Source organism: Trichosurus vulpecula, chromosome 1 (genome assembly GCF_011100635.1).
Source record: "Trichosurus vulpecula isolate mTriVul1 chromosome 1, mTriVul1.pri, whole genome shotgun sequence".
Classification (NCBI taxonomy): Eukaryota; Metazoa; Chordata; class Mammalia; order Diprotodontia; family Phalangeridae; genus Trichosurus; species Trichosurus vulpecula.
The window spans coordinates 5,115,192-5,131,477 of record NC_050573.1 but is presented as its reverse complement, the minus strand read 5'-3'; the positions used below and the strand labels follow the sequence as shown (position 1 = coordinate 5,131,477).

General features: G+C 38.0%; 1 protein-coding gene across 1 annotated transcript in view; it reads right to left on the bottom strand.

Moving 5' to 3' along the window:
* Positions 1-6,256: 6,256 nt before the first annotated feature.
* The window catches only part of LOC118833478 (vomeronasal type-2 receptor 26-like), a 36,447-nt gene continuing 26,417 nt past the window's right edge, over positions 6,257-16,286 (bottom strand). The window contains 4 exon segments of the mRNA XM_036740832.1: positions 6,257-6,777; positions 6,780-7,166; positions 11,767-11,890; positions 13,870-14,097. Of these exon segments, the coding sequence (XP_036596727.1) occupies positions 6,257-6,777; positions 6,780-7,166; positions 11,767-11,890; positions 13,870-14,097 (1,260 nt within the window).

Below are 16,286 nucleotides of genomic sequence, written 5' to 3'. Positions count from 1 at the left end.
TTCTTCTTCTTCTTCTTCTTCTTCTTCTTCTTCTTCTTCTTCTTCTTCTTCTTCTTCTTCTTCTTCTTCTTCTTCTTCTTCTTCTTCTTCTTCTTCTTCTTCTTCTTCTTCTTCTTCTTCTTCTTCTTCTTTCTTCTCCTCCTCTTTCCTTCTTCTCTTTCTTCTCCTCCCTATCCTCCTTTTCTTCCTCCTGATTCTCCTTTTTCTCCCTTCACCACTTGTAAGATGTTTTGTATTTGATGTTTCCATCCATGTGGGCTCTCAGTAAGCATGCACCTCAATATCACAGGTCCCTCTTTCTAACCTCCTGAGGTATCTTGAGCTGGAATAATTTTGTACCCTCACTTTCGTTGGCTCTGCTACTGCAGAAATCAATTTGAGGCCTTATTTTAAACCACTGAGTGGTTCTTCTAATCCACCACCTTGGCTCCCCACCCTCACCTTACTTTCACAACCAGTGACACTCTTCTCCTTGCTGTTCATTACACTGGACATGTCATCTCCTGATTCCTAACACTTTCACTGGCCCCATGCCCGATATTCTCTCCCTCCTCATCTCTGACTTCTGACTTCCTTCAAATCCTACTCGAGATCTCATCTTTCACAAGAAGGCTCCCTGATCCCTCTCAATGCAAGTGCCTTCCTTCTGTTGATTATGTGTAATTCATCCATCATGATTGTTCGCATGTTGTCTCCACTTTTAGTATGTGAACTCCCTTAAGGCTTAGACTGTTTTTCCCTTTTAAAAACTTCGCTGTGTCTAGCCCAGTATCTGGCACGTTAGTAGGGGCTTAAATAAATATGACTCAGTGACAGGATGAGGGGCAGGTACTCATGAGTAATTACATTAAACCTACCAAATCCTTGTCCTAGATCCCTTCCTCAATAAACATTTCAATGAAGTGGAAGTGAAGCAAGGATAGGTTAAAGACAGGCCAGTGTTTGATTTGAAGACCTAATGTTTGAATCTTTTCCTGGTTCTGCTCATTAAACTTTGCATCAGTTTATGTAAGTCTTTCCATGTTTACCTAAGAGCATCCTGTTCATCATTTCTTCAAGCACAACAGTATCCCCTCACAGTTCATGTACAGCTTGTTCAGCCTCTCTTCTATTGATGGATATCCCCTCAATTTCCAATTCTTTGCCACCACTAAAAGAGCTTCTGGAAAGACTTACATAAACTGCAAAGTTTAATGAGCAGAACCAGGAAAACATTGTACATAGTAACAGCAATATTGTATGATGATCTACAGTGAATAACTTAGCTATTCTCAGCAACACTCTGATCCAAGACAATTGTATAGGACTTACGAAGGGTGCTGGCCATCTTCAGAAGGAGAACTGGAAGAGCCTGAATGCAGATCAAAGATACTTTTTCTTTACTTTCTTTATTGGGGGGGGGGGTTGTCTGTGTTCTCTTTCACAGAATGGCTTACATGGAAATATGTCTTACATGACTACACATGTATAACTATGTCAAATTGTTTGCCTTCCCAATGGAGGGGGGAGACATGTTAGCCAATCTGACAGGTGTGAAGTAGCTGCTCAGAGTTCTTTTAATTTGCATCTCCCTCATCAACAGTGATTTAGAGCATTTTTATATGATTGTAGATGGATTTCATTACTTTGTCTGAAAACAGCCTGTTTATATCTTTTCACCATTTATCAATTGAGGAATAGCTCTTTTTCTGCATCAAAGAAGGCACTGTGCTATGAGCAAAGTAGAATGACCGTATCTCAAAAGAAACCCCAAACCCCCCAAATTTTGAGATATCCCCAATCCAAATATTCATATGTTATTTGTGCCCAACTTGTGGCAGATCCTTCTGAGCTTGGATTGGACTGTTCTGACATAATCTGACACACTATGCTTTGACCCCAATAAAGTGATGTACTTTTGATCCTTTTTGAGAACAAAGGACCACCACCAACCAAATAAACAAAAGAAACGGTAGGGTTCTTGCTTTTTATTTGCTCTATAAACTAAAGGCAGCCTAGACTTCATGTTTTCTCCCTGAATATGCCTCATGGTCCTTGATGCCTTTGATTGAATTTCAGGGTGACTCAGATCAAGAAGAAGAAAAGTAGCTGGAGAGGTCCAGATGAAAATGGTTTCCCTTGCTCTGAATGCTGGAGACTGCTGAGTCTTATGATCAGGCCATGTTCTCAGCAGAAGGAGTTGAAGACTTTAAGCCCACCTCCTCAGTAAATACCCACTAATCAGACTTGAGCTTCCTCTGTCTGGGGAGTTCCTTGTCACAATATACACTTCTGATGTAGGTGTTTTTGAGTCTTCCTTGGTGTCTTTAGTTACCTAGGGAAATCACTATCAATTTATTGATTATAAGGTGGCCTAATTAATAATTTGACTATTAATTATTTAACTACTCCATCTCATGGAGCTTTTATTCATCACATTACCTCCTGTCTCCTGGCTCTGGAAGTTTTCTCCTTTCATGGAATCCCATGGGATTCCAGTTGGAGAAATTCTCTGCTAATCTTTTTTTTAAAAAATGTATCTTTCATTTTTCTAATAAAGCAAGCAATTGAATAACATAGTGTAATAAAAAGGTGATTGAACAGGAAACTGCAAATCTAACATGAATACCTTGCTATCCCTTTCAAACATAAAACAGAATTCTGAGAGAAATTTCTTTTTCTCTTTGTTTTTACTTCCCTACCCCCTGCCCTCCCTGAGAGATGGCTACCATAATGCACACACACATACACACACGCACTTGCACACGCGCACACACACACAGGCACACACACACACACACACAGAGGTTCTATGCGTACTCTTATTTAATCAATTCTTTCTCTGTTTGCCGATAGTGTCTTCCTTCATGTGTCCTTTAGAGTTAATTATAATAGTCAAAATAAGTTAATCACTCAAAGTTGTTCATAAAACAATGCTGCTGTTATGGCACATAATGTACTCTTGGTTCTTCTCATTTCACCCTTCATTATTTCTTGCAAATCTTTCTATGTTTTTCTATGATCATTGAGCTCATCATTTCTTATGGCACAGTAGTGTTCCATGACAATCATACACCACAACTTGGTCAATGGAGATGTGCCCTTCTAGAATTCATAAACATGACTCATCTCTGTTTTGAGAGACTACATGCTTGTGTAGGCAATCAGTGGCCATATATTGCCATTTCTTTCCTCACAGGCTTTGTCATAGTTTCTTTCCACTCAAAAAGTTCAGTTCCACACTTACTTGAGTTAAGGGCCTCTTCATTTCTCAGTTTGATATTGCAACAGTCTCCTAGTTGGCCTTTTCACTTCAAGTCTCTTACCCTGTCAGTACATTCAGCACATAGATCTGACCTCTGATCATCATGTGCAGAGGCTTATTATCTCCTAAAAATGAAATATAAGCTCCTTTATTTACTTGTCATCCAGGATCTCACCCATTAATCTTTCCAGCCTCACTGGTCCCTATTTACCCTCCCTCATTTTGCAGTGCAGCCAAATGGTCTTTCTCTGTTCCTCAGAAATATGCACAGACACAGAAATAGATACACATAGAGACCTCCCCACCCATACACGTACACACATGCATACACACACACAGTGCTCCATCTTTCATAGCTGTGCTTTCGCAGTGGTTTTCTTTCATGCCTGAAACGTACTACTACCTCATTTTCCCATCATAGAGCCTTTCTCTTCCTTTACCTCCTCACCAATTTCTTTGACCCCTCAACATGCCCTTCCTGGAGCTTCCTCTCCTGATTGGCGAGTCCCTTGCAGATTCAAACATTTAATGAATAGCCCAAGTGATGGACTCTTCACTCTTAGCTCAAAGAAGTCTCCTGAAGTATACTGTTTCTTTCCAGAAGCCTTGCTCCAGCAACCTTTCCACAGCATGAATACCCTCATTTGCTTTCCAGTGTCCCATTATATTTTTCATTTACTAGAAAGTAAGCACCTTGAGGAAAGGGACTGTATTGTTGGCTTGTAATTATATCCCATCCATCACTTAACGCAATGCTTGGCAAACGTAAAGTTCTTAATTAATGCCCTCTTTTTTCCTTCCTTCCTTCCTTCCTTCCTTCCTTCCTTCCTTCCTTCCTTCCTTCCTTCCTTCCTTCCCTCCCTCCTTCCTTCTTTCCTTCTTTCATCTATTTTTTCCTTGTAATTATCTCACTTTCCATCTTTGAAACTATATGTCTGTCTCTCTATCTCCCTTCTACCTGTTGATGACTCTCATGTGGCAGAACTTGAAGGCTCTTTGACATACTAGTTGTCTTCTTCTTAGTGTTGTTCCATTGACCAATGTATTTTCTCAAATGTTGTGTCCAGAATTGCACAAAACGACTCAGATACAGTAGGATAAGGCAGCATGTGATGATTATGTCCCTTGCCTGGTGCTATACAAATAACTCTTTTAAAAAATAATATTTTATTTTTCTCCAATTGCATTAATTTTAAAACTTTTTTTAAAGTTTTGATTTCTCAAATCTATCCCTCCCTCCATTCCTCCCCTCTCCCTCCTTGAGGCTGTAAGCAATCCAGTATAGTTTAAGACGTGCAATCATGGAAAACATTTCTATGTTAGATTTTACAAGAAGACTAGAATAACAGAGAATGAATGAAAAAAGAACAATAGCACATTTCCATCTGTATTCAGAAAAGTGTCAGTTCTTTCTCTGGAGGTGGATAGTATTATTCATTATGAATCCATTGGGATTTTCTTGGATCATTGTATTGCTTAGAGTAGCTAAGTCTTTCACAGTCCTTCTACATACAACATTGCTGTTACTATGTACAATGGTCTCCCGGTTTTGCTCAGTTCACTTTGCATTAGTTCACTTAAGTCTTTCCAGGATATTATGAAAGAATCCTGCTTGTAATTTCTATTAGCACATCCCCTTACAATCATATACCACAGTTTGTTTAGCCATTTCCCAATTGATGGACATTCTCATGATTTCCAGTTCTTAGCCACTACAGAAAGCCCTTATAAATAGTTTTGTATAAATGGTCTTTTCCCCATTTTTGATGTTTTTGAGATATAAACATAGCAGTGATATTGCTTTATAGATCTTTGTGTGTAGATCCAAATTGCTCCTTAGAATGGTTGGATTAGTTCACAACTCCACCAACAATGCATTAGTGTTCCGATTTTCCCACATCTTCTCCAGCGTTTATCATTTTCCTTTTTTTGTCATAATTGCCAGTCTAATAGGTGAAAGGAAGTACCTCTGAGCTGTTTTAATGTGCATTTCTCTAATCAGTAGTAGATATAAAACGTGATGCAGCCTTAGCTCACATTAGCTTTCCTGGCTGTTAAATAATTTAATTGTCCAATAGGCATCTGTTTTTTCCATTAATACCATAACATCAGACCTCACAAAACTTATGTTCATTTTTTTCATGAACTGCCATATATTGGTAACTCTCCCATAAGATATTTGTCAAATTGATTTTGGAAAAAATATGTAATACCTTACTTTATCCCTATTAAATTTCATCTGACTTAATTGTGCCTGATGTTCTACCCAATAAAAGGATTTTGGCAATCTGAGGAATCCGTCATTGAATATATTAGCTATCTTACTCAGGTTTGTGCTACCTCCAAAACTCATTATGATATCTCCATTACATGTATCCAAAGCATTGATTTAAAAAAATATGTACAGAACAGCACAGTGTAGAAGAGAGAGCACTGGCCTCTAAGTGAAGATGTACAAGGTTGACTTACTGATTCAGAGGTCAAAGTGTAGGTTGTGCTTGAAGAAGAAGGTAGGATGGAAAAGGTGATATTGCCATAGACTTCATTTTAGAAGAATCAGTAATATCAGTTGTGACTTCAAGAAAATTATGTGTGGGACCCTAAAAAGTCAAAGCACCACTAAATTTCTGCTAAAATCAGTTCACACTGACTCTGGAGAATTAATTGTTAAATTTTCAGTGAAACCAATTACAACTTAGAAATTGGAAAATGCTGCCAACAGAGCTTTATTTATTGTTTTGATGATTTCTAGACTTAAGGAAATGATGGAGAAAGTGCTAACCATGCAAATTAAATGAAAAAGTTTGTGGCACATTTTCACAGAGCTCTTAGTTAAACATGTACCAGCACAAAGCTGGGTTCTCTGACAACATGTGCTGATTTGGAAAAAGAACCAGATGATATTCAAATATTAATGCAGTGGTGAATCATAGGCTCCCTACACTGATGTGTGTTATTAATGAAACTTTTATGCCTCTGGCAGGAATTGTGAGGCAAAGGCCTGGAATAGTTTCAGGCCTTGGATTTCATTTTTTTCTTTATCCCTTCTTGGGTGTTCCTTTCTGACTTCAGCAGAATCACATAACACTTGGGAATAAAGATGCAGCCCAGTAACCCAGCACTGGAGGCAAGGATGGAGAAGATCTCTACAACAACCATGGCCTTGCCCTTGGTGCTCTGGTATGTGGGGAGGAAGGAGACCCACACACTGCAGAAGACCAGCATACTGCATGTAATGAACTTGGCTTCATTGAAGGTACCAGGCAAGCTTTTGGCCAGGAAAGCCACAGTAAAGCTCCCCAGGGCTAGGAAACCCATATAGCCTAGGACACAGTAGAAGGCGATATCAGAGCCCTCATTACATTGAATGATGATGTGACCAGGTTCGGAGTGTGGGTCCATGTCTGGGAAGGGGGGAGATGTTTCCAGCCAAATGCCACAAAGAATCACTTGCATGCCAGAGCAGATGAGGACAACAGAATTGGACACCCTCGCTTGTACCCACATCCTGATTCTATTCCCTGGTCTTGTTACCTAAAGGCCAGAACCACCACAATGGTTTTTGCCAAAATGGAGGACACGGCCACAGTGAAGACAATTCCAAAAGTTGTTTGTCTGAGGAGGCAGGTGGCAGCAGTGGGATGGCCAATGAAGAGCAAGGAACAAAGGAAACAGAAAGTGAGGGAGATGAGGAGAGTATAGCTGAGAGTCCGGTTATTGGCCTTGACCATGGGAGTGTCTTGAAACTTTACAAAAACCCAGAGAACCAGAGCTGTCAGGACAGAGAAAGAAAGAGCTATAAATGCTAATGTTATCCCTAAAGGTTCTGCAAAATCCAGGAAGGTCACAACCTTTGGGAAGCAGCGATCTCTCTCCTTATTTGGATACTCATCTTCTGGACATTTCTCACAGTGGTCCACATCTGAAGAGGAAAGAAATCCAGTCTGTTCCTATCTTGTACAAGAGGAGCTACTGCTAGTGTTCACTTCTCAGAGATTACCTTCCATCTACTCTTTTTCTTCTCATTATGTTATTATTCACATATTGTGTTCCCTATTAAAAGGTGAACTCCTTGAATGCAGAAACTATTTTTGTCCTTCTGTGGATTCCCAACACTTAGCATTGTGCCTGGCGTTAACATGTGCTTAATAGACCCTACTGCTTCTTCTCCGGTTTGTAATTTGTGCACAACATTTTGCTGGTGGTTGCTTGTGTTGTGATTAACATAATGTATCACCTAAATAAGCAAAGTATTCTAGAACCAGTTTCATCTGGGTTTGACTTTAGGAGATCATTTGTTCCAAGGGATTCACTGCAGTAAAATACTTTTAGATGCTTTATTAACAAAACATGGGAATAACTACAGTCCTAATCCCTGAGAGAGTCCATCATGAATTAAGTTATGTGCATTCAAAGAAAAGATTATTTTTGCTTCATTTTTCTCCTTGTGTAATTTATTTCTTTTTATATTCAAGCACATCTTTTTTTATCAGACACAAGACTTAAGTATATGACCCTTTAAAGATTTTTGTTGTTTTGGTTCTTTTTTGTTTTTATGTCTTTAAGTAGCTTTTGATTTTCCCCCAGTTAATTGTAAAAAGAATTTTTAACATTTGTTTCTAAAATTTTGAGTTCCAAATTCTTGCCTTTCATTTCTCTCTACCTCCCCCCATTGAGAAAGGAAGCAATTCAATATCTTATACATCTGTAGTCATGCAAAACATACCCATAATAGTCATGTTCTGAAAGAAAACATAGCCCCGAAAACTCATGAAAAATAAAGTAAAACAAAGTTTGCTTCAGTCTGTACTTAGACACCATCAGTTCTTTTTCTGGCTATAGATAGCATTTTTCACCACAATTCCTTCAGCATTTTCTTCCATCTTTGACTTGGTGAGAATCGCTAAGTCATTCATAGCTGATCATCCCACAGTCTTGCTGTTACTTTGGACACAGTACATTTCATTTTGCATCAGCCCATGCAAGTCTCTTCAGGCTTTTCTGAGAGCATCCTGCTCATCTTTTCTTATGGTACAATATCATTCCACCATAATCACATGCCATAACTCATTCAGGCATTCTCCAGTTAATGATAATCCCCTCAATTCCTAATTCTTTTTCCTCTGAAAAGAGCTGTTATAAATATTTTTGTACATAAAAGTTCTTTTCCTTTTCTTTTTATCTTTTTTTGAGATACAGACCTAGTAGTGATATTTCTAGTTGAAAGGTATACATGGTTTTTGTAGGCTTTGTGTATAGTTCGTAGTTGCTCTGCAGAATGGTTGAATTAGTTCAGAACTCCACCAACAGTGCATTAATGTCTCATTTTTCCCACCTCCCCTCTAACAGTTTTCATTTACCTTTTCTTTCCTATTAACAGATCTGATATGTATGAGGTAGCACATCAGAATTATTTTAATTTACATTTATCCATTCAATAGTGAGTTAGAGCATTTTTTCATATGGCTATAGATAGCTTTTTTCCTCTAAGAAGTAATCATATCATCTGATCATTTCTCAATTGTGGAATGGCTCTTATTTTTATAAATTTGACTCAGCTCTATTTATGTTTGAGAAAAGAGTCCTTTATCGAAGAAACTTGCTTGAATTTTTTTTCACAATTGCCATTACTAACTGTATTCCCCTTCCTCCCATCCTCCCTGTTTATTCTGTTTCCTCCTTTCAGCCTGTCCTTCCTCAAAAGTGTTTTGCTTCTGACTACCCCCTAATCCATTCACCCTCCCTTCTATCACCCACTTTTCTCTTATCCCATTCTCCTCCTACTTTCCTGTAGGGTCATTAAATTTCTATATCTAATTGAGCGTTTATGTTATTTACTTTTTGACCCAATTCTGATGAGTTTAAGGTTCACTCATTCCCCCTCCCCTTCCCACTTGTTCCTTTCCACTTTAAAATATTTTTCTTGCCTCTTTTATGTGAGATAATTTACCCATTCTACCTCTCCCTTTCTTTTCTCCCCATACATTCCTCTCTCAACCCTTAATTTTGTAATTTACTTATTTTTATTTTTTTATATTTATTTTTTGGAAGAGGGCGATGTGGTAATCAGGATTGAGAAACTTGCCCAAAGTCACAAGCTAGTGTCAAGTGTCTGAGGCTGGATTTGAATTCAGTTCCTCCTGACTCCATGGCTGTTGCTCTATTCACAGCACAACCTATCTGCCTCAAATTTATTTTTTAGATATCATCCTTTCATATTTGATTCACTCCTGTGCCTTCTATTCATATGTACTCCTAACTACCCTAATAATGAGAAAGGCCTTATGAGTTAAAATATCATCTTCGCATGTAGGAATATAAACAGTTTAACCTTATTAAATTCCTTATTGATTTCCTATTTCTGTTTCCCTTTTTATGCTTCTCTTGTGTCTTGTATTTGAAAGTCAAAATTTCTATTCATCTCTGGTTTTCTCATCAAGAATGCTTGAAAGTCCTATACCTCATTGAATGTCCAATTTTCCCCCTGAAGGATTTTACTCGGTTTTGCTGGGTAGGTGATTCTTCATTGTAATCATTGTTTATTTACTTTGCAGAATATTATACTCCAAGCCCTCTCATACTTTAAGGTTGAAGCCACTAAATCTTGTGTTTTCCTGATCATGCCTCCATGATACTTGAATTATTTCTTTCTGGCTGTTTGCAATATCTTCTCCTTGACCTGGGAACTCTGGAATTTGGCACTGACATTCCTGGGAATTTTCATTTTGGAATCTCTTTTAGGAGGTGATTGGCGGATTCTTTCTATTTCTATTTTAACCTCTGGTTCTAGAATAACAGGGCAGTTTTCTTCATAATTTCTTGAAAGATGATGTAAGGTCTTTTTTTGACCATGGCTGTCACACAGCTCAATAAATTTTAAAGTATCTCTCCTGGATCTATTTTCCATGTCAGTTGTTTTTCCATTGAGATATTCCACATTTTCTTCTTTTTCAGTTCTTTTGAATTTGTTTTATTGTTTCTTGATTTTTCATCATGATTAGCTTCCATTTGCTCCATTCTTATTTTTAAGGAATTATTTTCTTCAGTGAAGCTTTTAGGGGTCTAAAAGCTTCTAAAAGCTTTTCCATTTGGCCAGTTTGGTCTTTTAAGTCATCCTTCTTCTCCCTTGCTTTTTGGACCTCTTTTAGCATTTTTCTGAGTCTCATTTTTTAAAGTATTATTTTCTTCAGTATCCTTTACCTTATCCTTCAGTCTCCTTTACCAAACTGTTGACTCATTTTTCATGGTTTTCTTGTATCACTCTCATTTCTCTTCCCAATTTTTCCTCTAACTCTTTTACCAGATTTTCAAATCTTTTTTGAGCTCTTCCATGGCCTATGGCCAATATATATTTTTCCTGGAGGACTTTGAAAGTAAGAACCTTGACTTTGTTATCTTCTTCTGACTTTGTATTTTGGTCTTCCTTGTCACCATAGGACCCTTCTATGATCAGAATTTTTCTCTCTAGTTTTCTTATTTTCCCTTGTTATTACTTGACTTTTAACTCTTGTTTTTAAAAGAAGGACACAAATTAGCAGACAGGGCTTCCAATTGTCTGTCCATAGCAATGTATACATAGTTACCAGAGAGACAAGCACCAACATCTGGGTTTTCAAAGCTCAGGGGCTCCTTAATGGCCACCCAGAGTCTCATCTGGCCAAATCACAAGTACACTCTTCCAATGAGTGAGCTTCCAAAGCAAAATACTAACCTCAGAGCATACGCATACACACACACACACACACACACACACACACACACACACACACACACATATATATATGCTTCTTCAGGGTCAGAGGGTGTTACAATCATGTGACTCAAACTCATGTGACTTAGGCTTTCTTGTGACTTAAGCAGGTCATCAAAGACTCTTGATTCAAATGAAGGCAAGACTCAATCAAAGGCACTTGATTGCCTTAGTGCTGAGAAGAACTCCAAAAGAAAAAAACAGCAAAAGGTCCCACTTTGCTTCCCATTAGAAGGGGTTTTGTGCAGCTGTTTTCAGGAATGCTGCTAAGAACCCTCACCAGGCAAGTGCTCACATAGTGGTAGGAAGAAGCAATACAAAGGCCCTCTCAAATTCTCTCCAAAGAACTTTAGAACTGATTGAGTCATGTGGGAGACACTGGCACAGGACTGCCCAACATGCTGGGCCATCATCAAAGAAGGTGCTGTGCTCTATGAGCAAAGCAGAATAGAAGTAGCTCAAAAGACACATGAGATGCAGAAGTTTAGAGATTCCACCCCAAATGTTCATATGGACTATTAGTGTCGGACTTGTGGTAGAGCGTTCCAAGCTGGAGTTGGCCTGATCAGCCACAGTCCGATGGACTGTAACTTGACTCTAGTGTAGTGATGTCATATTGGTCCTCTTCTAGAACAAGGACAACCAAACTTGGCAGCTTTTGTGCTGCTTCTTGGGCAGTGATGTTTCTTTGGGTTGTATATATTGCCCAAAACTTAACTCCACACTGTCCTGCACCAAAGGACTCAGAAAAGAAGCCCCTCTAGACACTTACCAATGTCAGTGGAAATCTCCCCCTCTGGGCACTGCAAACAGCTGAAGCAGCAGACAGGCTGTTCTTCCTTGGGTGTCTTCTTGTATCCAGGGTGACAGCTCTCACTGCACACAGAACAGGGGATCTAAGCCATTAACAGGAGGATGGAAAGGACACTATTTACTTAAGGGATATTTATGACGGATGGTGTAGGCCGCAAAAGTGCATCCTCTAAGACCATTTTAATGGTTATAACTGACACATATTTCACTGGACATCACTAATGGAATTTTCAAGAGATCTCCTTTCTAGTACTATATCTGTCATCAGTTGTGGAACTTTGGCTGAAACTCTTGACTTCTGAGGGATTGAGTTTTATCACTTATAAAATGAGAGTTTTGGACTGTATGATCTAGAACACTTACATTCTGTACAACTAAATATATCCTGGAATACTGTATGGCAAATGACCCAAGTTACTGAACTAAAGGCTGGCAATCATCCAAAATTACATTTAGTATTTTAGTGCTATGCAAATGCCCTAAGCTTGTAGGGCGGGAGTGAATTGACTGTCTCATAATTGGTACCTGATCAATGAGACCCAGAGGAAAAGCACTGTGCTTTGCCTATTGGCAGTCCATGTGGAAGAGGCTGCACTACTTGCTACCAGCAAGGGGTGATACTGTGTAATGAAAATGTTTTCTTTCCCCTTGCATTCTCAATGTTTGCACTCCCCTTGTTATGTGAAAAAGTGGTGCTATTTGATTGGCTGCTGAGCCAGAAGTGGGAATTCATTAAAAGGCAGTAGTTGGCTTAGGCTTTATTTTTCTGAGTGAGTCACATGCTCCAATGCTTTTGGTGACTGAAGGCTTTGGGCCCTCCCCAACCAATGGCAACATGTGGCCAATGAACACAGGCCCTTGTGTGTTACCTCTTTGTATTTCTTCTGTCCTGCTTTTAGTTGAAGAAATTTTGGAAATTTTAATTGTACAAGGTTTAGAGAGTGAGCCATCATAAATCCAGGGATGATAGCCTATACCAGAATTATTATTGTTTTTACCAGACATGAAACCAACAAAACCTTGAGAAGCAAGACCCAAGTGCAACAGTATAAGAACCAATTATTTGTCCAGTAGCGATGCTGAATTTAGAGATCTACTTGGTGGAATGCATTCTTTTAGAAATTATTTTAAGTTTGTGATATATATCTGTATCTTTACACATTTATACATACATATAGGCACATAAATATGTATGTACATACATATTTGTGTATGTACATACAATGCAGGTGGCATGAAGGAGAATTTCTTCCAAAGTGTAGGGTAGGTAGAAATGTTCATACTTTTCTTTTTGCTATATATTCTCAGTAAATATCCCTTTGTAAAAATGAATTGATGTCAATTAGTCAAACAATACTGGGGTCCTTATACCTGGTCATTTGTATTGGAGAAAACATAAAAATTGCAATTTGAAGCAACTCATAGTGAAGACATCACCATTACCCCTCCAGGTTACCCCTCAAGCCCCAGTAAGGAGATTATCACCCTACAGGAGAGACACTGACCCATCAGTGTCAGAGTGACTTGGGATGAGAATCTTCAGAAGTTTGTAAGAGTTAGAGTGCTATGGAAACACAGACTATTAGAGGACATTCAGGTGTTTGGCCAACTTGGGTAACTTTAGGGCACACTAATTTTCCTTTCAATAGAAAGAAAACTGGCCAGTAGCTGAATGAAATTTTATTTTAACTCAGTTGAACCGAGTGGAAGTTTCACACCATTTATGAAGGTGGAGGGAAGTGGACGAAGTGGATAAAGTTGGGGACAGAAGGTCAATCCAAAGTTTCCTGGACCTCAGTTTTCTTATCTGTCAAATAAAGGGGCAGACAAGTTGATCTTTAAAGGCCTTTCCTCTTCTAGCTCCTATGAGGCCAAGTATTGATGTGTTTTGAACACATCTGATTGTTATTTTTCCATTCTTTATCCAAATGTTTACTTTAAAGGCAAAATAAAAAAAGAAGATGAATGATATTTTCTACACAAAAATATGGAAGTGCAGTAATTAGAGTGAGATGTGTTCTTATAATGGAACATATAAGTTGATGTGCAAATAATCTCTGACCTTTGAACCTAACCATCCCCAGTCTATGGCTTCCTCACATATTGTGAAATCTTGACCAGGTAGAGCCTTGGGGATAAATTCGCCCACTTTCACCAGGAGTTCAGTGCCATTAGGGAGGGACATATAGTTCCTAATGTCATATTGAGCCTCAGAGCTTCTTTTCTCATCCATAAACACCTGGTTACCAGCATTGTTGTTAAATCGAAGGTCCTTCAGAAAGGAGTGGAGCTGAAAGGGAAGAAAAATCTGTCATTTCTTGGTGTCTGAGGTCAAGACTCTCCCAGAAGTAAGATGTGTGCATTCTGCCATAGATGCTGGGCTGGCCAAATGATATTTGTGCCCCAGTTTCAAGTGACGATACATGTGGCAATTTACTTATACTCTCTCAGCCTTGCTCCCTAACATAAGGTAATATGATATTAAATTAATATGATATTAAAATGATAGCTATTATTAACTATCAGCATGATTTTTTCTTGTTCCTCATGAAACCTAAAAGAGGTCAACACAAATTAGAAAAGGAAATTGTTTCTTGTAGGGTAATCTGTTTTCTTAGAAAGGAGGTGCTTTCAGACATGCCACGATCTTAGTGGGATCTGGCTCATGGCTAGAGTATGTCCTTGGAAGTATACTTTATTCAAAAGGAACAAGGTAAAGCATCAATTTAGTCATCAATTGTAAATAATCAAGTTGAATATTAAGTTGTGCTGGATTCCAATGCCTCTCCCTGCTCCTAATTGTCCACAGAATTTCAGATTTTAAAAGTCACTAAATAGAAACTATCTAATATAAGTTCCTATTGAGCCCCATGGAATGCCTGTCCCATAATTATGAAACTTAATTTCATCTCAAACGTACTAGTTTCTGATTCATTTCCTTTTCTAGTCTTCACTGAGACAAGGATCCATTCTGAAATCACTGATGCCTTTTACCCCTTCCAGTTCAGACTACATTTTCTCTTATATGTCCTGGTTTACTTGTCATGGTGTAGGAGTCAGGATACTCCCCATTGTCACTTGCAGATCCTCTCTCAAACACTTTCCTTAACAACTATTACTTTTACCTTCCTGATATTCACATTTTCCACCCAATCCAAATCTTTCTGGTTGTCATATCCTGACCCCAGAACATTCTCATTCTTCCTAAGGAAAGAGCTCCATGATTACAGTCTTCATCTTTCTTCCATTTCATTTTTCATATTACAAAGAATGATACATACCTATAGATAGTCTCATACATCCCTTACTGTTCATTGGTCCATTCACTTGCCATTGTCTCATCCTCAGCTACACACAGAACTGGTCATGTTCCTTGATGTCATGATCACTCACATTTTCCACTTTCATGTTCATCCACTGAAGCTTTCCCTTATCCCAAACTTTTATCATTCCATCTTTTCCAGTGTCTTTTTACTCCCAAATCTTGTCTTCTCCATTAGGAAGCTCATTCCCTCTAAACTTCATTTTTTTTTAAAAAAAATATTTATTTCCTTTAATTTATGGAATAAAATAAGCATATCTATAACATGGTATAATAAAAAGATGATTGCACATGAAAATGCAAATCTATTGTGTGCAAATTGCTATTCCTTTTAAATATACAGTAAAATTATTATATGTTACTGATAGCACAGTTACATTCCATGATAATCATATGCCACAACTTGTTCACTCCTTCCCCATTTGGTGGACATCCCTGCAATTACTCACAAAGACAGCTGTTGTAAATATTTTAGAACATATAGGTTCTTTTCCTTTTTTGCTTAATCATCTTTGGAAATAGAGTTAGCAGTGATACTACTGGGTCGATGCATATAGAAAGTTTACTAACTCTTTGGGTATAATTTAATAATTTACTAACTCTTTGTGTGTAATTCTAGAACACTGTCCAAAATGTTGGATCAGTCCAGAATTCTACTAACATTGAATTAGTGTCTCAATTTTTCCACAACCCTTCCTACTTTTGTCGCTTTCCCCTTCAATCATTTTTGCCAATCTGATAAGTGTAAAATGACAATCCAAGTTCTTTTAATTAGCATTTCTGTAACTGATAAGGATTTAGAGCATTTTTCATATGACTATAAATTGTTTTGATTTATTCAATGCAAAACTGTCTGTTCATATCCTTTGATCTTTTCTCATTTGGGGAATGGCTCATATCGTTGTTTGATTTGACAGAGTTCTTCATATATTCTTAATATGGGATCTTAATCTGAGAAATTATCTCTAATTTTTTCCCTTAATTTTCTGCTTTCCTTCTGATTTTTGCTAAATTTATTTTATTTGTACAAAACCTTTAAGAATTTAATTGTACTGATACTATCCACTTTAAACCTCACTTCCTTATTTCTTTATGCATACATTAATCACCTATACAGAAGTCTGATATATAAGTTTTCTCATGCTCTTCAATTTTTC